Below are 26,156 nucleotides of genomic sequence, written 5' to 3' on the forward strand. Positions count from 1 at the left end.
AAGAAGCAAGGTAAGTATCATTTCCTATCTAAACACTGATGTCTTTCTAAAATTTTGTATCTCTGAGTAAAATGTGCCAGAATAAATCATAAAGTGTAACAGAAAAGATGGTTGGCATAAAAAACATATACCAAGCCATAGCCGAAACGTGTGTGAAATTAATCCTTGATCTGACGTTAAATCTAAACAAAAATTCCAAATCCCCGTGTGCTATAACAAAGTCCCTGGTGTTGGACCTCAATGGCAAGGTACAGTCATTTTAAGGCATATTAGTGATTTTTAAGAACCTTTTCTTCTGCAGGTATTGGATTAAAAAAAACCAAAACCACATTTTTGAACAACCAAAGAACGTTAGGAAAAGAGAGGATGTTGCAAGAACAATCTCTGTAAGAACAGAGAATCTCTCCCTAAAGTCTTTTATGCTTCACTTCAAGTACTTTGCATTAATGAGCTGAGCAACCCTTAAAAGAACAACAGACCCAGCATACTATAGTAATTCGATAATCCAGTAGTCAAATAAATATAAAATAATGCTGTTTCTTTAATGCACCGATCTTCACTTTAGATTGTTTCAGATACTTTGGTATTTTTTTTAATATTTCAGTGCTTCTTGTGATCTCAGTACACAACAGCTAACAGAAAAAGAAAAAGGGAAAAAAGAAAAAAGCAACACACATTTACTCCAAGTAACTCTGTGATGTGTTACTCCATAGATATTGGTGGATTTTTCTTCTGCTTTTTCCACTAGTATTCCTTAAGGAGCAGGGAAAGATATAGCTTCATATAAGTAATGTGAGAGATTTAGAATGCAAAACTCCTGTGCCCTTGTTTTGTTTCAGTAACACACTTCTGTTGTATTCACTGTAGAATTTACTCCGGGAGCTAGTGTTGTCAGTGCTAGAATAAGCATCACGAAATCATTCAGACGTGTAATTTCTGATGTCAGAAAAGCACGTCAGAATTACTTCTGAAATAAGGAAGGGATTTTTGGAATATAGCAATCTTTCAAAATGAAGCCATTTACAAAAAACCCCAGGAACATTGTTTACCAAACCACTGACCCTGCATTTCATACAGCGAGCAACTCCTCGGTGACCTCTTTATCAGCCCAAAACGGCACTGAGTTTTCTTTCTGTTAATAGTATTTACATTAACCAAATGAATGTATTTTGGAAAATCTAAAATAAATCAGATGCAGTACATGAAAACCTATTAATACATTTAAAATATTTAAAAATGCTTTGAATTAATGCACATAGCATGCATGCATTTAATCCTCTGTATCTCACAACAATAAAATAAGTAGCAGTCTTTAGAAATCATTACTTTTTAACTGGCTAATTGAACTGACACTGAACTATAAAACAATGAAAAAAAACCTCCTCAGGAAAAGATCTATTACAATACATTTTTACTTTGGCTTTATTAAATGATTTTGATTACTGAAACTTTACCAGAGAAAAAACAGAAATTATACTGAATGCATATAAGATAGTTCGATATGATCTGTATTATTTCATATCTCTGAATCTGTCAATATAGTCATCTCTCCTGCACAACAGCTACAGCTCCTTTAAGCATCCTCAACAGTATTTATGCTTTTAAATTTTAAACCATTAGCAATGCAGTACCCCCCAAATCCAGCCTTGAACTCTGACAGACACTGATCTCTTTTCTCCCTCCCACACCCTGTTTTATCAGACACTATTTGTTTAAATTGGCTACTAAATAGCATAGCACTGTACCTTTAAATACAAATCAAACAATATTCATATTCCCACGGTGCTGCTAGTTTCCCTTATGCATTGAATCGCCTGTAGATTAAAAGCTCAGAATCTGAAAAGGGATTCTGTTCTGCAGACCAAAGTTCTCTGTAGGAGATGAGGGAGAGGGTCAGTCCCGGAGTCACACACACAACAGGCAGAAAACACACTTGTGATCCTCAGCTTTGGATAGCATCAGAAAGGGGAATAAAAAGCAGAAACACATGGCACACTGAGAACTGGTATCACTTATGGCTTCTAACCAAAGCAGCAATTAAACACCTTTCATCATTCCCCCAAATGCCCGATTTTCGTAAGAACTGAGAGAGAGAGACACACACAAAGGCAAATCCCCTCTGAGCAGCAACGAAAACTTAATAACCTACCATTTTCTTTGCACTCTTCTGGAGGTTTAGCCTTTTTCGCAAGTCGTGGATCCAGCCATGATGTTGTCTTTGTGTTATGGCTGAAAAGAAAAGAGATCACTCTGAGCAGACACATACTGAAAGGAATCAAGTTTATTCCTTAAGAAAAAAGGGTTAGTCCAACAAAATTGCAATCGATACACTTAATTTGCTTACTGGTTCTAAGTAGCCCTGAAGGAGGTGTAAGAGTAATTGTGCAAGGCAGCTGTAAATTTGGCAACCTCAGCTCCCTGTCCTCAAAGCAGCTATTTTTATTAAAATCAACTAGAATGTTGCCAAGTTAACCTCATTGAAAATGCAGAACTCATCCAGAGCAAAAGGAATTTATTACAAATACAGTGTTCTCCCGTCGAACGAGTACAGGCGACAGGATTCTGTACCATTCTTACAGTTTTCAGATAGAATTATTTTCATCTTAAACCTGTCCTTTTCATAAATACAGGTTTGTTATTTCTCACCAGCAGCACTGGCAAGGCATAGCAAAAGTGATGCAAATTACAGCATGCTCCTGCAAAGTCTACATTTCCGGACAGAGTGATTAATGATACTTTGTTTAACAAACCTTTATCTCTCCATATATAATCCTTCTATCGAGATAAAATAGATATGCACAAGCTGAATGAATCATGTGGCTCCTTTCTATACTCAGAATAGATCTTTGAGGAATCAGCCATCAAATAGCGTTGAACTGGCACAAACTGTTTTCTGGGAGAATATTTTGTCAAATGAATTGATACTTAGCACAGCTAACGAGACTTAAAACTAGATCTTTTCAATGTATACCTTCCCCATAGGCATTTGAATTTGGAGCCAAATATTCTAAATATATTAAGAAAGGAAGACTATAAAACAGAAAAGGATGTGATCATTACTCCTTTAGTTTTTGAGATGTCTTTGCTACAATACCATCATTCAGAGACACTTCTAACCCATGTTTTATTTAACTGACACATCCTAGGAGGATGATTGTTCCATATAGTACTGAATTATTTAGTTTATTATTAATTTGCTGTGTCATTTTAAAGTGTACTTAAAACTTCTCTTATAAACATTAGTATAAGGTGTATAAAAACATGGGACCTGGCAAACAATGGATTAGGATGCAATTGGTAGTTGGTGTGTTACTGATTAACTGATACAGTCCATGTGGTCCAAACACTGCTGGTTCCCCTAGGGAAAAATAAATGCTTAGAGCCAGTTCCTTCTCCCACCTTGACTCCCTGTTTAGTCCATGGCAGATAACTTTTCCTTTGCCTCGATTTCTCTCTCTCTCTAAAACCAGAGTGATACTACCTACTTCTCAGCATTAGTGTCACCATGTTAAAGCTTCCTCCACATTTTGGATGAGAAAAAAGGTAGATGAGAGTTATGTACGGATAAAGTGGCAACTAAAATGAAAACTGAGGCTTTTAAATTCCTATTTTAAGCATGACCTAGTCTAGAACACCATTCACGACAGGTGAAGAGGATAAACAAAACCTTCCCTTACTTTGAGAGCAGAGGTGTATTTGCAGAGTATGAAGAATGATAAGCCAAAGGTAAGATAAATTTGAAATGATGCCAGCAGCCCGTGCTTGATTGCAAATGTAACTAAGATGCTTCTCTGAAGCTCTGGCTGCCTGTGGTCTCCTGTAGGGTGTATTTTTATACTGCAGTCACAGCCTAACTGCAGCTTGTGCAGACATACTTGAGCTAGCTTTAAATTAACTAGGGGAGACACTGGCAACAATGTCATTGCAGCAGTATGGAGCTCAGCGTGGGCTCATCACCCCAGCATCTACTGAGCTACTTGGGTGCAGCCAGCAGCACACGCTGAGCTCCACACTACCATGGGTACCCCGTTAGCAGTGCCAGAGCTCAGAGCGAGCTTGGACATACCCGTGGAAGCTGCAGTCGCATCTCTGGAGTGTGGGCATGTCTACACAACAGCCACTCTCTCTCCGCTACTAATTCTGAATGATTTTAGGGACCCCCACTGGTTGCAGGGACTAAGTTGGATTCACAGATAGTTTCCTATGGCTTTAAAAGAGTAATATATATGACTATTATTCGTAATGTTTGCTGTGGTATAAAGCAGATCTTAAAGCATTTTACAAAGGAAATAAAAATCATCACCCCTGTTTTTAAGGTGGGAAAATGGAGTCACACAGTCAGCAAGTGACCGTCCACAGCCGCCAAACAAGCCAGTGGCAGAGTCAGTACTAGAAGCCAACTCTGTTGCAAGTCAGCTGGCCAGTGTTTTCCTCACAAGTCTACGCATCAGAAGAGACCAATTCACCAGCCCTGAAAACACCCTTACGACATTTCTAGAGTAGACCTGAAAAATGAGTTTTCAGGCATCTGTAAAGACAGGTGCCAAACTGAAAATAAGCCCAATTCAGTATTAATGTTTAAAAATGTGAATTAGTTGAACTACAGCCTCCAAGGCTTTTGTTGACACTGAGAACAACAACAAGCAAACAGTTTTGCTTCCCTTCAGCATAAACGTGGCTTCCATAAATCCAGAAGGACTGATGTCTTCCAGTTTTGTGCACTGTGGCCATTCTAAACAAAACCATAAACAAACTAAAAAATCAACAGTTTTTCCAACAGAAGAGTGATCCTTCTGTCTGCAGCAAAATTTCAGAGAATGAAGACGGTATCTCATCTAGATCAGCTCTTACAGCACTCAATCTCCTCTTCTAATTACTGTCTCTCAAACCCATTCAGCTACTTAGTAAAAGAAAAACTCATCCGCAAGAACTTTTATCTATAACAAATAACTGAAGGAGCAAAGTTCCTTTTGAAAATCATCCCTCTCCTCCTTACCCATCTCCATGCCTGCTCCCTTGCCCTGCCTCTCCACTTTATCATCTATACTAAACACACACACTACTTCTTGCAATGGGACTTCAAGTGCTTCTAGACAGGTGCTCCAGCGGGTAAAAAAAATCTTTTCCTGCTCTGAAGACAGACCTTTCTTGAAAGAAGGCAGAATCAACCCCACCTGTCTTCTAACACCTCTACAGTACCATCAATATCCTCTTCAGCGCTACGTAGTGCTGATTGCTTAGATCATCTTAGCAACCAGGTACACAACACACAAACACTCCTACAAGGAGGACAGACATGACTACTGTTGTGCTGCTCTCAGTAAAAGAGGGAAATATGTAGCCCTGGATTACAGCATAGTGTTTTTTTATACATGTCTGCTTCTGTCCTACACAGGAGGTTTATTTGGCAGGGTATTCTTCCAGCCTCCCTTGTGCCAGCTTTCAAGTTGTGGGTTTTGGAGTGGTGCTGCTCTTGCCATAGCCGGTGCCATGCTAGCACCATGCAGTGTTGTTCAGAGTCACCTCCTGTTACTTGTCTTCCTGCAAGGATTAGACTTGGGGTTAGCCAACCATAGAAACGAAAGAGAGGCAGATTCCTCCCCACACAGGTAGGACACGTTGGGAATAAGAACAAAAGCACAGTGGTGCTGGCTTGCTGAATGTCCCAGGGTACGCTGCAGGGACATCTCAGAAAGACGCCACCTCCCCTGTGTCCCAGGGCTCTGCCTATTCCCTCTTCAGCTCTGCAATGGACTAGAATCTGTAAAAGCTAAAAGGAAACAGTTTTTATCTGCTAAACTGTTTTTAATATAATTTAAAAGAAGCCTTGATAGGAAAGCTTTAACTATGGGAAATAAGACAGAAGAAACAGTAAAATGGCCAAATTAACACCAATGGCAAAAGTAACACGAACACATATCTGCTGCATGAGCTGTGCACGTTAATGCTTTTTAAGCACTAAAAACCTTGTAAAATGTACAGTGTATAACCTGCCCGCCTTACCACTAGGTCTAATCATGTGTGTCCATTTGGGAAGTCTTATAGACAGACGAGAAGGAAAAGGGGCTGGGGATTTACAGATTAGTTATGAATGAATTGCAGATGAATAGCAGTGGCAGTTGTGGAATAAATGCACAAACAGGCAGTCGGAGCAGTTGTCAACGACTGAATGAGAGTGAAGTGATGCAACAAAAGCATCCTGTGAGAAATACAGCTGTGGCTCCACCAGCATTTTCCACTGGCTACTGCTTCATTACTCAGCAATAACCATACCTCATCATTAAAGGGCAGGTTTAGAAAGTCCATCCTTACACAATTTCAGTGATCTTGATTACTAGCTAGGACAATTGAGCTAAGAGATAAATGCTGGCAAATCACCTATGCATGTCTTAGAATCTATCTTAAAATCAAGAGCAAATTCCTAATTTTGGAAACTTTGAAAGCAGTCAAAAAAGGATCCCTTTGGTTTTGCTTCAAGCAGGTGGATCATGGGAACAGTGTAACATTTTTAAACTCATCCTAATTTGTTACCTGCTATACAAAATACAAACCACTTACAGGCCTGAAATGTATTGCAAATTTGAATAATAATAATAAAAAAGTCACTCAGTAAAGCAGTGGAGCTTAATATTGTAGCCAAAAGTCAATAAAATAATTATTGCTGAGCTAACTTAAATCCTCCCTCTTTGCCAAGTATTTGTACCCAGCAGAAATAGTTTATTACAATCAGAGTCCTCCAGTATCTGTTATAGACATTTTAAACACATGTGGAAAAATATTCTTCAGCTGGTTTAAACAGAGTGAAAGAAAGCTCAGAATACTTCCTGGAAATCCTGACTCAACCTCCTGTTCTTCTCCAGATTTTCTTTGTAGCTCTGCTTTTAAGACTTCGCAGAGACTGTTTATGCCCCAGTTCCCCGTTAGCACCACTGGAGCTAGATACCAGGATCAGAGCCTCTCCGGGAATCTCACTGGATACTCCTCCATACCTTAGGAAGTAAAAAACATTAGGAGTGTGGCTTTTCTTATTTAACAATGTATTATCTTTTTATTATAATTATTTGTTAGACAGTGTATTATTTTACTTAAGATTTGAATATAATGGATTTGTGTTAGCAATCTGTCAGTTTAAAGCACTTTGACAGATAAAGTTTCTTGTACTAACAAAGCCCTCAGACAATCTCTTGAAACATTTTTGAAAGGAATACAGAAAGTAGTTACTGACAGTAATAGCCTTAATGTCTTTTGAAAACACTGCAAACCTATTCTAAATTGTGACTCTTGCAAGGTACGTAATTTGCACGTTATTGTGAAAGGCATTTCAAAATGGGTATTTACCATTGTGCTGCTTCAGTGTATTTGGGGACAGCACATATGGATTTGTTTGGGTTTTTATTGTGAATACATTACATTCAAGATGGTCCTCAATATAACAGCTTGAGCAAAGGGGGGGATATGAGACAGAGAAAAATAAAGTGCACTGTAGGCCACTTGGCTTCTAAAATGCTTAGTCCTCCCTCCTTTTTGTACGCCTAAGAGTTGTAGATTTTCAAGTAATTTGTGTGTAGGGGGACAGTGACAGGAAAACAGAGCATTAAAACAGCAATTTTGCAATTCATCCTTTGTAGGGTGCTACCCTTTGATGACCATTGTCAGAACTGTTACCCAAACTTCTTGCACACATGTAGGGACAGATACAAAAGGGAATCGTCCTCTGGCTATGGTTCGAATGGCAGCAGCTATGACTGCTAGTTTGCATTGCATTTCATGCTGTCGGTCTGTTAGATGTGCTTGGAGTATGTGGTCCTTAAGAGACACAGGTTTGGGGGTGCCTATCCTGTGAATCCCAGATGGCCTTGGGCAGTATGTAAACACTTATGTACTCAGCCCAAATATAGTGGTGGTGCCTCTAGGCATTTGCAGGAGCATAAGATGCTTATGTAAGATTTTTTGCAGAATATATAAATGCCTAAAGTCTCCTATGGCAATTTCTGTTGTTTAAGTCACTCTCCTTAACTCAGGCAGTTAATTTCTGACAAAGAATGGGCTTCATTTCATGTGACTTCAGCTATCTAGAAATTACACAGCTAATTGTGTAGGATTCATCTCTATTCAAGTGAGAGGAACCTATACAGAATAATTTATCTTACCTATCTTCCAGTGGGACTGGGGACCTAACCATATGCTCTTAGTGACATACTAGGTGCTATGGCATCTCCCAAATGGCCTCCGGCTGCCACTCCAGAAGGGTGCCGATTTTGACAGGTTCTGTGTCATATCTGCCATGTTCATGGAGATGTCTTGGGCTCTTAGTATGCCTCTACAGTAGTGCTGTGGCTCAGATCAGGAGGTCACTTTTCAAGTGAATCTCTCAGTCATTTTCATTACACGCTGAGCATTCTCCCAGCTTGTAAGCTTCTTTCACTTGAATTTAAACCAGATGATACACAGCAAGAGTTCACTTAATGCACTACAAGCCATTCGCAGGCATGCAGCCCATGGCACCTGAAAAGACGTAGTAGCTGTGGATGCTGGGTCATCAGCACCAAGTGTTTCACTCTGCAGTTTACTGATATTGCTAATTTAGATATGGACATGGTTTAGATCAAAAGGAATTCAGACTGGTTTTAACTCAAATTTGGTCTCATGGACTGAGTTCAGGGGTTCAGGGGTTCAGGGGTTGGAGACAATTAAGTGCACTCCTAGAGATAACTTTCTTTTTAGTTTCATCTGAAAGGAGTCCAGTTCATGTACTCTGAAACATGAACCAAATCACAGTGCGTAAAGGCAACCAGAAGATTTGCTTCAAAAGTGTACTCCTGACACAAATTACATACTGTTGCAGATGTACCCTTGGATATCCGAGGGCATCTTTACTGGTAGAAGCACCTACATTTAGGCAAATTAATTCTGCCCTTATCTTTGGACAGGATGAATCAGCCTCTGGAGGTAATTATCTCTCTCCATTGACCACAGAAGGAGTCTTGGCGACCGGTTTATACTAGATACCTAATGCTATATGGCAAGCCAGGTGAGTTGAATCTTCTAGTTCAATAAATACAAAGGAGAAAAATTATAATACCAATACAAACATCAGAGGAAAGGTGTTGGAAGAGGAATTCTGCAGAGCAGAGCAGCAGAGACCTTTTGGGGAAAGACAAGAAATAAGAAAGTGAGGAAAGATAACAGGAGTTGAGCTGGCAGTTTGACCTGGATGTCAGCATAGATAAAAACAGCAAGTGAGAGCAAGGGACAATACACCACTAGTAAAGACCGAGAAAGTCTTTATAACATCAAAAGACAAGAGAATAAAAAAATTCAGCATTCCCCAAATTCTTTCCAGTTCTACCATCTCCCCATTCCTAATTAATTTGTCATAAGGCAAGGAAGTGGTCTCAGGAGAAAGAAACCAAGAGAGAACTTTTCTGTTGCCTGTCCCACTGAATGCCATGTTGAAGTCCAAAGAGCATTAGAGATGATCATTGTTATGCTGACCAAAACTGACCAATTTAATACAACATATAAACAAGGAAAAAGAATTACGGACATCTACGATCGTATTTACAAGAGCCCTGATGATTCAGAATTGTCCACACAATAAAGCCATACTGATACAAGATGGCTTGTTTCCCAAAGAAGAAGAATTCCATCAGAAGTGAATATTAAAACAGCACGTGAAACAAAATCCTTCATCTTAAGCGCTACTTAATTAAAGTAGCAGAAATAACCATACAACCAAAACATGGCGATTTTCAATATTATGCACTGATACACTGATGATGTAACACACTCACAAAAGTGCCAAGCTAGCTTGTAAGAGATTGCGTAATTACTGCAGGATATGGAATTAATCTTGAGGAGGTAGAGGGTGTACTTCCACCTCAGTACTTTTAGTATCTTCTAATACAAAAAATAAAGTTATCAAATGTAATGGTGTAGCCAGGCTTAACTAATATATCCTTCTTTCTGATGGTGAACTGATGGAGCAACCAGGAACAGCTAAATATATCATGATTCTTCAGGTAAGCGAGATGTTAGGATAAACAAAAAGACTTTCCTACCTTAAAAACTACTAAGAAGAAATACTGATCCCATTGAAGTCAGTAGCAATATTCTTAGAAACAAGCTAGGTCAGGATTTTACTTTTCCAATTTGTAGCTGTACTTTTTCAGGTAACACCTGAAATAGCACCAGCTGTATTAAAAAACTTAATGGCTGTTTTTTACTGTGAAGAGGAAAATCCTTGGCAGAGGCCTATTTTATAGCTGTTTTGTAGTCTTTTATGGTGCTTTCATAAAAAAAGCAGCTTTAACAACTAGAAAAGATATTGCGACAGGTCCAAAAAGCAATGCTGACTATGCTGCTTGGAGAAGTAGGTGTTGAAGTAGGAAGAGACTGAATGCCTGTGAGATGTACTGGAAAGTGGTTTGTTAAACCTCATGTGGCCAAATTCTCCTAAAAATCATAACCACAAGTCAAAGAAGATGATCCTTTAAAGATGTGTTACAGAGGTTTCAGTTTATTCTAGACTTTTCTCCACTAACAAAACAATTATTAATGTAGTATAAGCAAAGGAAACCATATGTGCTTTTGAACAGTATAGAGTTAAATAGCTTTTGTTATGGGGTATGTAATATCCTTGAGACTATTCATCAAGGCTTAGTTGTAGCTCAGCTTAACGAACTACAGCTTTTCCTGGTTTAATGTCTTACTCTCCCCGCATCCCTTCCAGAGAGCTCTGCTGCCTATAGGTGGATAGAGGGCTGGAGAGAGAGGCAAAATCAATTCTGCCTCTTATAAATAAATATCATAATGTGTAACAAACTCTACAGGACAGTCTATAACGTAATGGTGTATGTGACGGACTTGGAGAGTTGGGTGAGGGCCGCATTTAAGGCTGACTGCACATGACAGCTGATGCACTGAGAATCTTGGTCCTTTCTCTTCAACACTGCACTGGACCAACACAGCAAACACTGATTGCCTGGGATCCAACATAGCCAATGTCTACTGACTTTGTGAGGACAACACGATACTCGTGTCTCTAGTATGTGGTTTGAGAGTAGTTGGCAAGGTGAGATCTGAAGGCTATGGGGAATTGCAGCTTTTCCTTAGCCCTGGGAGACGGAAAAACTTAAAATCAGTGATGGCTACAGTTTATTTAAGCACACCGAAACAGGTCACACTCATCAGCCATATTTAAAGTTGGAAAGAAGGAGCAGAACTGGAGTTTTTTTTGGTGGTATTCCAATTTATATACAGTGTTTTAATTATTGCATGTTCTCATTAGCATATGTTCTCAATGAAAGCAAATGTAGAAGATGGACTCCTATTTGTGTGGTGTGTGCCTGTATTTGAAAATTCAGATTCATATGTAAGGGAGGCTGGAAACAGCCCAAGAAATGTACTTAAGTAGCTCTTCCTGAAAAACAGTGGTAAGTATTATGCAGTAAGAAGGGATGCTCTTCCTGTTCTGTCTGTGAATGCTAATATAGGTAAACATAAGGTCATGCGCCTATGTCAAAAAGGGAAAGAAAGGAAGAAACAGACCAAGCCATGCTCTAAAATACAACCATCCTCTGAATCATCCAGTGAAACTAGTATATGATTTACTTTTTTTTCTTTTTAGTCCTAGTGGCAGAGGAAATTCCTTCCAGTGTGCTTTACAAAGTGCTAACTGGGCCATTAATGATTAACAAATAAATAACGCTGTCTACAGACAGTTATCTTTCTTCTTATGAAGTCACTCTCTCTTTCACTGTAAATCTGCCACGTTACTTCTGATGGCAGTTTTGATAAATGAGCTCACATACAAATTTTAGAGGTTAGTTTGAGGTGAATGAATGAAAATGCTGTCATGAAATCTAAGACCTTTGGGTATACCTGTGACAACCTGGAACTTGAGATCGCTTACTGCTTGAAGTAAGGTTTAAAGGCACAATTCACATGAGCCTCAAATAAAGCAATAAAAGATGCTGCCTAGTATGACTTTTTTTCCACCCATTGTGATGTACTCTTTAAAAATGTTTGTTTTTCATCTATTATTTAATAATCTAGTACAATCTTTACTACTGTTCAGGGAGATGGTGTTAGACAAATAGGTTTTTGTTGTCTTTTTATCTTTCCGTTTTTTTGCGAAAGCAAATGGAGTCTCTTCATGCCATTAACCAAAGTGACTTGTAAACAAAGAGGCAATTTAACAGCATCCCCACAGCATTACATTCCTACTTAACCCTGTGAAGACTGTGCTATGTGAAAACTCAAACGATCAAAGAGTTGTTCCTTTACTAGGATTCTAGTAAATAATCTAGTATTTTTACAGATGTGTAATTGCACTTTTTTGCAATTACATTATTCAAAAATATAATCCCAAAGACAAGGAGCCCTCACAACAGTCTTTCTATCCAGTCTGCACCTCTGATTGATTTCTCTGCTTTACATAACATTCATTTAGTGGAAGTGAATGATGACCATTGTCAGAACTGCAGTGTAAACCAGAGCATTTCCAGGAAAGGAAACAAGCTGTAACATCAAAGGAATTTGTGGAGTGGAATGGCTGCTCTGTAGAGCGGCAGGGCTATTTGCAGTCACTGTATTTGCTGCAAAATGTACATTTATTTTCTATTAAATTGTCTGCTGCAGTATTTACCACCATCACAGTTTGGTGTGTTAGTGACCTACACATCATCCTGTCCCCCACCCCCCAAACGTATCATAGGGTTTTGTTACAAGTAAAAAAGTGCCACATAATTCAGTCTGCTCTCTGTCGGAGCATTCAATATGTGCAGAAGAATTAAATTTGGGAGTGAGGTAAGAAGGAAACAAGGGTTTGAGCTAGCCTTGAGGTCGTCCTAGTTCTTCTCTGCTTGCTTGGGTAAAGTTACTGTAATTACTCTTTTTCTAGAATAAGCATGTTTTTGCCCTTTTCAGCAAAGACACTTATGTTTTAATAGTTATTGCTCTTTTCAGCCTTGTATATGCCAGAAGCTATAGTTGGTCATGCCAGTGTTCATGAAAAATCATGTGCACAAACTTTATTCTTATCATTTGTTTACACTTCATGTGATAGTCATAAAATTTTAGATGAAATAAGGGACTTAAAGCAGAATTGACACCACTAAAAGTTATTTTTACCTACTAATAATTGGAATAATGGCTAACACTCCAAATTGAGGCAGTTCCTTAAAGCAAACATAAATGCTACTGCTACCTCTGTAATAGTGTTCTGCTGATGTTGTTGGTTTTTCCTTTCTCTTTTTTTTGTGGAGTATGATGTTATATGAACTCACTCATTTGCTGTGTTCTTATTCTGGTAATATGTATTAATGACAACACTTAGAGAAGAAAGAACTTTCATATCCACTTGTTCAATGAGTTGGCTAATTAACAACAGTAGCAACAGGTATGTATAGCCTACCAACAGGAAAAAGTTTCTACACATAATTAATTCTCCTTATTGTCCACTCATTTATTTTATTATTTCTAAATACAGCGTGGCCTCCCTCTACTGTTCACTAGCTAGTTTTTAGCCCACCTATCTTTCTTTCCTTAAATTGGCAAAAAGCTCAACACTCTCCATCTCTGTCCACATAAGGAAGGAAGAATCCAGCAATTGTGCTACTTTCCCACAAGCACAAGAACAGCAGAAAAGTCTTGTTTTCAACAGAACAAACAACAGCTTTAAATGCTGCCATCAAAGTGCTAAGCAGTCCAGTTACCTATCTGAAAAACCAGCATGCTTCAATGTAAGTCAGTAATGCAGGGATTGCCACCAGCTCTCAGGAGCCTTGACAGCCAGAACATTTCTGCCTTTTTAATGAGGAGTGCAATGCACCACTCCACCATACAAACCGTTTGCCCACCCAGTTAAATATGATACAGCTATTAGAAAGAGAAGAAATAAGACTCACTCAATAAAGTAGACTTCCCCCTTTTCTGTATAAGCCATTTCCCAGTTATCAGGCAGTGGGCCCAAGTCATCATTCTCTTCAGGTTTAGTCTGCTTTGTTACATCCATATCCTCCTTTGCTTCTTCAGGCTGAGTATATCCTGGTGCAGGACAAGGTTGGGTGGAAGATACCTCACCTGGGACACCTGTACTCTTCTCTTCATGTTCACTTGATTCTACAAGAGAAGAAAAATTACAGGTTTTGGATATCCAAGTTAATTGTGGAGACTTTACCAGGTGTAAGTCTCCAAGGAATACTCTATGAACTGCAAGTCTTGAAATAAAGAGAAAAATTCTGTTGGGTTTACACAAGAGTCCTTCTGATGATGCATTTTATCTGGAACAAAATAAAAGAAAATAAAGCAATAAAACCAAACTGAAACAAGAAACTAATAAAGAGCTAAGGAACAAGCCAAAGAGTTCTCGCTCATTCTGTCCCAGGAGTCCTTCCAGACCAGCAGTTAGCACTGAGCAGAAGGCAGCTTCATATCCAGCAGCGCTACTGTCTTGTGTCTTAACTTTTCAAACTATATTCGCATAAAGCAACTACCCTGCTGTTTTACTACAGACAACAGATCCTTTTCAATTAAAAAAGTATATACACTAATTGCTTTACCTATATTCATACATCAAAGAAATCAATATGACATCCATCAACTCATAGCAATATATTAACTGTATAGAAAGTGGTTGTGATTTCATTACCGATATAATCTGTGGGATACTTACTTTCCCACAGCCAATGCCAAATGCTTCCTATACCCAATGTGGTTGTGTCTCACTGTGACTAAGAACATATTCAGGAAGGATTCTGCCTTTCCTATGTCTTTTTCAGTACTTGATCTTTCACTTTTTATTGATTTTACTTTCCATAAAGTCAGAAATTAAAAAATGTGGTGTCCAACAGTATCTCTACCACTATCAGTTCCCACAGTCCAGTCCACATATGTTTAGCTAAGCAAGTGCAGTAGAACTTAACAATACTTGTTAAAACATCTGCTGAATGCAAACATAAGACAAAACCTCAAAAAAAATCAGCCAAATAGGGAGTAGGTGTGCAATATTAGGAGTCTAAATGTGCCTTATCCACATTGTTGAACACTTATCTCCACACTTAAGATTCTGCATGTTCATCTGCATGAATGAGTATCACACAGCAGGACTTCCATGCACACAACTATCAATGACAGTGGAGAAAACACAATCTCTTCTTGACTACTACTAGCTCAAACAGAGGATGATTGAGAGAACTTGTCCTACTAAAGAAAGATTCCTTCATCCTTGGATGTGAATAAATGTGGTTCACTGGTCTACTAGATATGTGTTTGTAAGCTGTGTTTTATCATATGGTCTATCTAGGAACTATTTCTTGAAAAAATGTGGCAGGAGCCTGTTGCTTCAGTGGACAACAGAAGCTCTCATCCTTGGATCCTTTTTTTCTGTTGCTATTAAATGAAGTCTGACGTCATTGAAAAAGTAGTCAGGCCCCAACTTTTGGCCAAATGAACTGCAACTAAAAGAAATTCAGTTTTAATGTTTTGACTGAATCTCCATTCACTATGATTGGATCCTAGTCAGATGGCTGAAATGACCCTACATGTCAAGTTAGGTAAACCAAATTCAGTCCTGCTTAGGCTAGTTGCTCAGTTTCTAGGTAGTTAAAATGAGGGGAGATGAATTTGATACCTAGTGAGCATGGCTTTACATTAGGTTATGTGAAGGCTAATGACGTAAGCTCACCAACAGATATAAATCATAGGGACACAAACAATGAATATCAGAGGAGAACTGAAAACAAACTGTGAACTTGTATACCAGTATTTAATCAAAATGGTACGTATTTGGTGTAACAGAGACTAGATTGAGACTACTCCAGCTTGTTCTTAAAGATTCATAATGAATGAAGGAAGTATGTATGGTTTTGTATCATCAAAAATGTATATACAATTGCTCTGAGTAATACTATATGGACTATATCGAAGTCTGGATAATTATAAAAAAAGAAAGGAGAAAATATGTTTTTAAAAGAAGTCAACAATGTAGTCTACAATAAAGTTCAAGAAGATGGCAATTTCTTAAATGAACTAACAGTGCATCCAGAGCACGGAACTATGCAGATACTTGTGTGAAACATGTAGGAGGTGGAAGACAACTTGGGTGAAATGATCTAATTTGTGATGCTTAGGACAGCAAGAAAGAAGAGCAACAAAAAATTAACAACAATGGTCTTAAAACCCCCAGATTTTAATAAACTCACAGAATTAATAAATTTGATGTTATGGCAAGCAACGGTAAGGGAAAAGGAGTTCAGGAGAACTGGTGAAGGTTAAATAAACAATACTAAGAATGCAAGCACAAATTGTTCTCACAAAAAAGAAAAATAGTAAGTATAATCAGAGATCATTTTAATTAAGCCATGACTTTTCAATGGTCTGCTACTTGAGATAGAATTGTACAAAAGGTGAAGACTAGATTAAATTGTTAAGGATGAACACAGAAAAACAACAGGGGCATCTAACAGCAAAGCAGAAAAGTCAGTCTAGAAAATGGGATACAGTCAGGCACATTAGAGGTGACAAGAAAACTTTCTGTAAGTGCATTAATAATAACAAGAAGACCAAAAGCAGACTCATTCCACTATGTGGGAAGGAAGGAAAGCTAATACTATATGATGCAAAAAAAACCCCACGGCAGTTGGCGCTCTTTTTGCTTCAGTCACTACTGCAAAAAGATTACCTGTGATTAAATGACTAACATAATTAACGTCAGCAATAGGGCTAAAGAATGTGCAGTAGAGTGGGCAGAGAACAGGTCAGGTAAAACTTAGATGAAACAGCCATTCTCAGTTAGCAGAGCCTGATGAAATGAAACCTAGGCTACTGAGGGAACCAATGTAGCAGAGTCATGGCTAGTAACGGCTACACCTTTGAGACTTCATGGAGAAAAGAAACTTAGAAAGGACAGACACAGTCCTGGTTTCAGCAAAGTATCTATGATCTAGGTTTTTACATAGTTTTATATACTTAATTTCCGAGCACCTTAGTTCCCTTTGAAATAATTTGGTCAATTAGGCCATTACGTCTTTTTGTAAAAAAGGAGGAGGAAGACCCACGGAACTGTAACTTCACGTCTTTTTATTTTTAATTCCTAGAAGGATGTTGGGATCAGCAATCAAACCACCTACATGTAAGCTCTTCAAAGGTGATAAATAATTGTCAAGATTTTTCAGGAAGAAATTGTGCCAAACTAATCTTATTTCTTTTCATGACAGAGTAACAGGTGCTGCTCCTTGGGGAGAAATGGTAGATATAGCTTTCATGATCTTAAAAAAAGACTTTTGACACTGACACATACAGCCTTTTAGAATAGTGTGAAAAAAAAATAGATCCAGTCTTGAACAGGGTGATGGTCTATAGCTCTACAGCCATATGCAGCTCATGCTGCTAAATCTTAACTCATACTTGAATTACGTGGTGTTACAATCATTTTATGCTGTTTGGAAATGTGAATCTGTCTGTGGGAAGAAATGAATTAGCAAGAGACACAAATGCAAGTTTTGCTTAGTTGCATCCCACAGCAGAGCAGTAGGATCCCAGGGGAGCTGAAGTCCCCTCCTCCTTATCTACCACTCCCAAATCCCCCCGCCTCAGCCTTGCCTTGGCTTTCCAAAATACGTGGCATCTGTCTGGTGCAAAATGCCACAATCAGCTGTAAAAAGACAAGATGGGGAGCAAATGCCTAGGCAGAATTCCTAGTGAAAATACAATGGAGGTATGGGGATGTGTGAGGGGTGTCTAATCATTATCTTCAGTCAATAATGATACTATTGCAAAAGAAAAACAAGCATCATAATAGGCAGGAAGAGTAAGCATATGCGATACAGGTCCTTCCACCTTCAGCTACAGTAAGGTTTAATCAGGAGTACTGTGCCCAAGTTTGAGAATTTCATGCCAAGGAAGATGGGAAACAGTCCAGAGGACAGAAAAGAAAAAAAAGAAAGACTGGAAGTATGGAAAGATTGAAAACCAGGTGTTTTTAGTCTTGAGGAGAAAAGACTGATGGATAGGGGAAGCATTTTCAAATACGTAAAAGTTTCCTGCAAAGCAGAGAGGATATATGGTCTCCACTTCCCCGAGAATAGGACAATATAATTGCTGAAAAATGCTTTGGGTTTTTTGTTCTTATCTCTGCAAAGCAAAAGTATGTTCTCATCTGTCTCAAGCATCATTGACAGATCCGTGAGTTGTATTCCTGAGGCTACCTGCGGTCTTGACTACATTTCTACTACAGGAAGGATGCTGTACAGATTAAACGGAAGACAAGACATAAGGCCACATGGTACATATGACCACGGTAGAACAAATAAATTTGGAGCACAAGTGCATTGCAGACAATGGCTGATGATCAGCCAATTGGTCTGATAGAGCAAAGATGCGGTGACATTGCTGTGTCTTGGGATTTTACCATGATATCTGTAATATGTGTTCTTCCCCAAGATCTTATTTTCAACAGGTCTGAAGAGGTCAGATTCTTGATTTTCAATAACTGTATTAACAAATGCCAGCCATCATGATGGCAGAAAAAATGTGAAAATTAAGCCTTGAGGATTAGAAGAAATATTCTGAGCTTGTCTAAAACAGAGATTGCTATCAAAATAGAGCAGGGGAAAAAAAAGGAACCTGATGCTTATTTAACAACTTAAAAATATAATTATTTTAAAGCCAATCTCATGAATTATTAATTACTGGATCATTATCTTTTAATAGCTTACTTTGATAATGGAGAAGGCATCATGATAACTAAAACCCAAGCAATTAAGGTAGAATTGCCTAATGCCATTTAATAACATTAAGTTTTACACAACGGACATCCTAGTCACACTTATCTGGAATACAGCCCTATGGTGTCATCTTATCTTTCGTTATATGTATCTATCATTCACATACTCCAGGTAAGGTAGATATTCACCTTACTAGTTTTCTTTCTGCTAATATATATTCATATATAATGTTTGATTTGATAAAAAAGAGGAGTTCTGGTTAAAAACTAGCAGTGTCTTAAATGTACAAATAAAGTTTGAAATACTACAGTAACACACTGTGAGCACAAATACTTATCTTCAGACAATATATGATATAAAAAAAGATCCTAAAATTGTACCATAATATGAGTCCAGAAGTATTTTTGTCACTAAAAAAACAATCAATTGACTTTACGTCAAGTGAAATAGCCTACTAGAGCTACTGTCTCGCTACAAAACAGATTACATGGTCCAGTTTTCAAAAGCAGTTTAGCACAGTATCTCAAGAGTGAGTGTCCTGGGAAGTGACAGAATAGGCACCAGTAAAGCACCAGCAAGTTATTGCATATGTGGAATACAAAGAACTTTGAGAACAAGATAACATCTATGTTAAAAATATCTACTTATCATTAAATACTGTAAGTTCATCTCTGTAGTACTCCAACTCCAAATACTAGCAGTTAAAATATTACTGGTTGATATGACATATTCTCTATACAACTTTTAGACAATATGGTGACCATTTTTTAAAAAATAACTGGTAGTTATGTTGTGATAGTTTCAGAATTTGAGCCTTCATCAACACTGTTTCCTGCACTTTAAATTGTTTCTATTATTTACAGCCTAACTCTTGAAATTTGCCATCTAAACATGTAAGAGGACCTTGTCACTTTATTCCTTTATTTCAATGCTGCAGATTATTCATGCAGTAAAGTTTAAAGACTTATTCTTTTCTTCCAAAAGAACCAACTCAGATGACCTAAACAATATCAGCAGAGAACAAATTAAAGGAATATTATTAAGTAGTAATTTATGGAGTGGTTTTAGCAGCTCTTAAAGAAAATATTGCAGCTCTTTATACCCTTATTGTATCTAAATGACTAATTTGTTAAATTCTGCACAGGCAACAGTCCATCCATTTTAAATAACTGTTGTAAACAAGAGTAGTTTAATTCATGTTTGCCGAGCTACGTGCATCTATTTTCTTGTGAAAATATCACTCTGTAGCCTTGGAGCTGCTCCCTTTCCCACAGAGCGGCAGCCGTATTTGGGTTTTGGTGCTTTGCGTGGAGGCACTGTTCCCACTGACTACCAACACAATAAGAACTAGGAGCTGATGTGGGGGAAGGAATACAGGAGACATGGAGACTGGGTGAGCATAGGGTATTCTGTAGGTCATAGGTTGTGACTCAGCTGTGATAAATTGAGTTTAGAGAACACATCTACAACAGAAATATCAATGGATACTAACTTTTGTATTTTTAAAAACCTCATGGCTCTCGGATGCTGTGTGTGTTATTTTCATGCCTCTGGCTGTCTTTGCTGTGTAATAATAAAAGAATAAGCTCAACATGTTGCCTGGGACTACTGCACCTTGCGTGGTGATTGACGGCATTGGGACTCTAGCCTTTTGCTTCATTATCAACCTAAGGCATGGAATGATCATTTTGAAACTTTATGTCATATCTTATCCTTCAATTAATTTAAGCCTGCCAGAACTTCCATTCTCTGGGTGCAACTTATCATTGCTCAAGTAATGATGTCAGAATAATGCACATACATGAGCATTCTTTCAATGTTAGAGTGGTTCTTCTGGAGTTTGGATGATAAACACTTAATCAGTCAGAAGTGTGAAGCAAATGTGACATGACCAGCACAGTGTCAGATCATGATGCTGGTTGTGAAGGACACTGACTTCATTCTCTGCAGACATGAACAGCAACAGCAGTGAAAACTGAATGTCTGACAAACAGGTTGCAATTTGACTGAGACTCTTTTTAGCTCTTTTGTCAAAGCATCAGTTTTGCAGAAATCATTCATTTCAATGCAGTGTCCATCAGGAAAGGCTTCTCAGGTGCAAGATGTCTCACCCAACCAGTGAATGGCAGAGACCCAGAAGTCCAGTAATGTGGGCAATTGCACTAGGTATGAGAAACCCAATGCTAACTCTAGACTTGGTCATCTTAACAGCTAATCTATAGATTGTGTCTCCATATGCTGCTTGGCAAATAGTAGGATTCTTCATTTAAATTTAGTCATCTAGGCTCCTGTGTATCTGTAGGCTGAATTAAGCATTCTAGATTGTAGAGGTGATCCCCTAAAATGGGTATCTAAACCAGCTATGCTCTCTTACTCTTTGGAATTCCCTCTTTCTCCTTACTTTATATAAACACAGCAGAAACAAGTAGCTCAAACAAAATGTAAGGTCTTTAGGCATATAATTTACTGAAGTTGGATGAAATAAATCCCATCTCCTAATTAATACTGTTTTGTCCTGAGAGAACTTGATCCAGGACGAAGGACTGAGAGTGCTCCATTCTAAAATGGCCAAAAACCACATCCTGAAGAATTGAGAAGGATTCCTGTTGGGTTCTGGGCTGAGGACAGGCGATAAAAATCAGAAAAAATAAACACATTGGGCAGCACAAATTAGCAAGAAGACAACTATGGATCATGGTTGAAGATCTCCAGTCTGTCCATATACAAATATCTGAGGGAAATCTGATGGCCTACGGACCAAGGTATGTGGAAGTGAATTAATGAAAAATTGATTTCTACTAATAAAGCTCAACAGATGTACAGATTATCTCAACAGACACTGAAAAGTGGTCTGAAAAATCAGACCAAAAGCACAAAGATCTCTGCAACTACAAATGTCACTTACTGGTCTGATAAAGATGGATTTATTTTCTTCAGATTCATCTTAGATCTGTTACTATTTCGACCTAGCAGTCCTAGGTGTTACAGCAGTCCTTTGAGTTGCCAGACTCTGATACCTTTGGCAGCTAATAAGCCATTAAGTTGCTAAGCATCTATAAAAAATGTATCAATGTTTCAGATGTCCCAGGTGTCCTATGTTTAATAAAAGACTCCCACTAGAAGTGAAGCATTTAAAATAGAATACACTTTCTAAAAGAACTGGAAATAACAAATATCCTACCTCCATTGCTTCTTTATAAACACTAGATTGCTCCCTCCACCAAGAGTTAAAAAAAAAAAAAAAAATTAACATATTCTGGTTTTCCCGATTGTTCAAAGACACAAACTACAAATGCACACACATTTTAGAGCTAGCTAAGACTCTGTCAGCTCACAGACAAAATGACTGCAGTAACAGGGTCCGTGGGAGCTACGCTGCCCAACAAAGGCAACACAGCATGTATGTACAGAGCTGCTTTGCTACAATCCCCAAAGTCCTCAATCAGTGGAACTGAACAACAAAACCCTGCTTATGAAACCATGAGAGCCAACACAGGCACTGCTTGTTCTGCTGGCCACACCTACAGGAATTAGTTTGTGGGGGGCGAGGAGGGGGAGGAGAGGGGTTGTCTTACACCGATGCTCGTGTATTTCATTTTGTAACACAGCACATGCCAGTGCCTATTTCTTGGGTGCTGCCTAGTCATCGTTCACATAGAATTTGCCTGGGAGAAGCAAATTATAGGTGTACAATGCAAGGAGAAAAGCAGGTAAACATTGCCTCTTGATCCAGTTTGAGCTGAAACATATTGCCCTGGAAATTGCTCCTCAGCAATGGTCTGTTATGTGGCACATTGTGAATAACTGCAAAGAATGATCTTTCTAATGATTTGTACAATACACATCAGAGATCAAATCCTGCCTTTGCCTCTTTTGCTGTGGAAGTATCCTGGCAACAGAGCCAGTGCTGATGGTTTATGTAAGGATTTCTGGGCTTCATCCTTTTCTGCTTAGCTGTGTAGGAAAGGCACTAAGCGTCAGAGCATTGCTGATGGATGCAATGTTGTGTGGAAGCGATGAGCAAGGCTCGTACAGCATGTGATGGCGATGGCCCGGGAGTAATGCTGCAGCCCTTTGGCGAGCCGAGAGGGGAGAACGAGATCCACTCTCACCCCACCACTCCCTGCCACCCCCCTTGTACACAAGGATGGATTCTGCACAGGGATTTGCCCTTACATGTAATGTTAGGCAACAACTACAGAAAAGCATGTGGCAAATACATCCTTGATGGGAAGATATTCAATTCCATATACTTTCTAATGCAGTAGGCGAAAAAAAAGTATATATAGAATCTGCAGTATGAAAATCCTTTTTACAGTGCTTAGAAGATTAGGTAATAGATTTTTGTGTTTCACAGTAACCTATACATTTAGAGAACTTGCAATATTACGTTTTATTTTCATTCATGTGATTGTCACTACAGACTTCTACTTCAATAATTTGTTTCTCAATTTCTAAGTTCACCAAAAAGGATTCACAGAGTTATTTCTGACATAGATATAAAAGTCTGAATTCTTTAATTTCCTACTTGAACAACAACAACAAATCATTTCTTAAATGGTATTTCAGAATAAAAATTATTAAGTACTGTAAAATTCTGAAACGTTGTAGGGGAAGCTGATTACCTGCTTGGGAAAAGGCTGGAGTGTTCTCACTCAGGATACCAGTCAGTATCTTAAGCCCCTTTTTGTCTGAAGAGCTGTGATCCAAGGGGTAAAACAACAGCTGCCTTTTAGGACTAGACATCTGAAACCTTTATCAGCTTTAGGCAGGCTCTGGAACATTGCTGAAAAGGGTCCTTCCTGATAGTATTGCCAGATAAGTTTCATCAGCACTGCCACAAATTCGTTAATATGATGACAACTTTACTCTTCCACAATATTGCTAAGATTTCATAACAATTTACAAAAGTTCGCTTCATAATGTAGTGAACTGTCTTGTGAGTATCACCGTTTGAGAACAAGGAGACCTGAAACACAGAGACTAGATTCATTTGACCAAATTACAGTTCTCTAGACTCCCTCTATAGTCAATGGAGAGAAACAGGCACTTGTGATTGATTTCCTAACCTAGAAATCTAAAGGTCACTTGAACTGTAGGTAGGTAGAAACTAGGTATTTTTGGTATATAAAGAGGGTTCAAAGGGACTAGTTCAGAGACAGATATCTTTACGGTAGCTGAGGTAAGTGAGATGACTCCCCAAAATGAAGGTGAAGTAATTTGTTTTAGGCTTCAGAGAAATCCTATTATTCAGGATTCCTGGCTTTCAGTCTTGCAAGAACATCCTTACCTGGATATGCATATTCTCACTGCAGAAGGAGGTAACTGAGGACTCTGTGACTAACAGAAACGCATTGCAAAGTAAGAAGGAAGGACAGACCTGGTGTTACTGTCACGTCATTTCCATTGACCACAGGTCTTTCTTCCTCTTCTTCCTCTGGTGGCTCAATACCTGTCTTCTCCATATTGCTCACAGACTTATTCCTTTTACGTTTGCCTTCAGCCCCGGGAGTGGCACCTGGGAGGATCTGATCTGTTACATTTAACAGCAATGGAGCTGGTTCTGCTGGAGGCTTCGGAGTGCCGTAATAGTTATCTGGAAAGAAAGCAAAGGAATAACACATAAATTTGCAGAAATACATATGCTGCTGCTTCGTCTTTTGTCTTAGATTAATGGGATTATGTGAGGTAGGATCTGGCTCACCCGCTAATATAAAGATTAGTTAAAATGTTTTCTGTGAAGTTAAATATTCACCTTTCATGAAATGGTAATTAATTTTCTTGGTGGTAGCACTAGTGATCAAATCCAGCTTACATGTATATACCATATTATCACTTCCTGAAACTTTAACAGGGTAAGTTAACATTCCTCTCATCCAAATACCTGACAAATAGGCAGCATACCAGAGCTGTTTTCTTATTTCAAACCGTTAGTTAGGACAAATTAGTTTTGTAACATTTATGCTACAATATAAGAGTTTCTGAAGCATCAAAAAGACCATAAAATATTGGCTATTCACTATGTTATGTCATTTTCACCCTGCCAAATTCTCTTACCTGCTTAGAAAGTAAATAATTGTTCAATGATTCAGAGATTTGCAGTTTTCAGTAATGCTTGCACTATCTCATTTTTCATATCTGTCAAATTTTTGCTATTCATGAGCTCCAGATTTGTAATAGTTAATGATAATATATTTTCAAAGAAAGTTGAAACCTTATGCTTTAGGGCTTAAAATTATCTCAAAGTACTAAGGAATTCTGAGAAGACTTAAGGTGGCTGACAGATTACCCTCTATTTGTCTCTCATGAAATTTCTGGCAACTTCCTCTGAATCACCTACTTTCTGTCAGAAGGATTATTAGATTAGATGGACCATGGTCTGATCTTTTCTATCAATATCTCTATGTTTGCATTTCTAGCACATCTGGTCTCAAAACTGGTTTCTTACTGATACCTCAACTTTTTCTTCAAAAATATGGTTAAAAATAAAATATTAAAATAATTAAATAAAAGAATATAAAAAAATAGCAAGTCCTCTCTAGAAACAAACATAAAGAGTAATATAAGACATAAAGATAAAAACTTGCTATTTATGCAGTTATCTTTTTTCATCTGCAAGTCGCATTGAAGGACAGTGAACACAATGCCTTACAAGTAGATTTTCAGCAGTTAGTACAGGGAACTAAAAACACTGTCCAGCCTGAGAAACTTTTCCAAAGAAAAAAGCACCTATGTAAGGATATTGAGTTGCTGAAGATATTTGTAGACTGTATGACCATTTTTTAATTCTTATCCCACAATTCAGGCTTTCTTTGTGATCAAATAATACTAGCTACTGGCAAAAATTATTTTAACCACATATGAGTGTGACACAGATAAAGAAATATGTTATATCTGCACAGTAAACCATCATAAGATGCATTTTGCAGGCAGAGTAAAAATTATTTCTGGTACTAGTATTCCTGTGTGTTTCCAATGAATTACAACGTTCAGCCACACGACCACCTCAATACAGGTAAGTAATTGAGCAGTCTTGCAACTACTGAATACTCCATGAATTTTTTGCAGTGGTTTAGCAAAACAATATTCATAACAGATGTTTCTGTAATTGTAATACACTAGAAAAATTTACTGTGTTAAATGGCCCTCGTACTCACTCTGGGCTTAGGGATGGCACAATGAAAAACTGACTCGCTGAAGATTTTCTTTTGATTTTATGAGATGGCAGCAGGTTTAACACAGAGTCCTGATTCCAGTAGGGCAATGAGTTGTGCCTTTGGATGGTTGTCTGTGACCTGCCCTCCCACAGTCTGCACGAGGTCTCTCTGACTCCCAGGGTTAAAGCAGGGAAACAGGATTTGGGGTCTAAGTGGGGAAGGGAAATCTACATTGATCCACTTACAAAACGGTACCTCCAAAGTATGTCAA

The 26,156-nt window shown here is 38.3% G+C and overlaps 1 protein-coding gene across 2 annotated transcripts in view; it reads right to left on the reverse strand.

The window, feature by feature from the left end:
• MAGI2 (membrane associated guanylate kinase, WW and PDZ domain containing 2) overlaps nt 1–26,156 on the reverse strand; it is a 775,461-nt gene that overhangs the window by 235,823 nt on the left and 513,482 nt on the right. For both annotated transcript variants that reach the window (XM_050892165.1, XM_050892157.1), the window contains exons 4-6: nt 24,109–24,324; nt 13,911–14,124; nt 2,150–2,229 (exon numbers count right to left, since the gene is read on the reverse strand). In XM_050892165.1, coding sequence (XP_050748122.1) covers nt 2,150–2,229; nt 13,911–14,124; nt 24,109–24,324 — 510 coding nt within the window. The remainder of the gene's footprint in view (nt 1–2,149; nt 2,230–13,910; nt 14,125–24,108; nt 24,325–26,156) is intronic.

This window comes from Gymnogyps californianus, chromosome 1 (assembly GCF_018139145.2).
Source record: "Gymnogyps californianus isolate 813 chromosome 1, ASM1813914v2, whole genome shotgun sequence".
NCBI classification, from domain to species: Eukaryota; Metazoa; Chordata; class Aves; order Accipitriformes; family Cathartidae; genus Gymnogyps; species Gymnogyps californianus.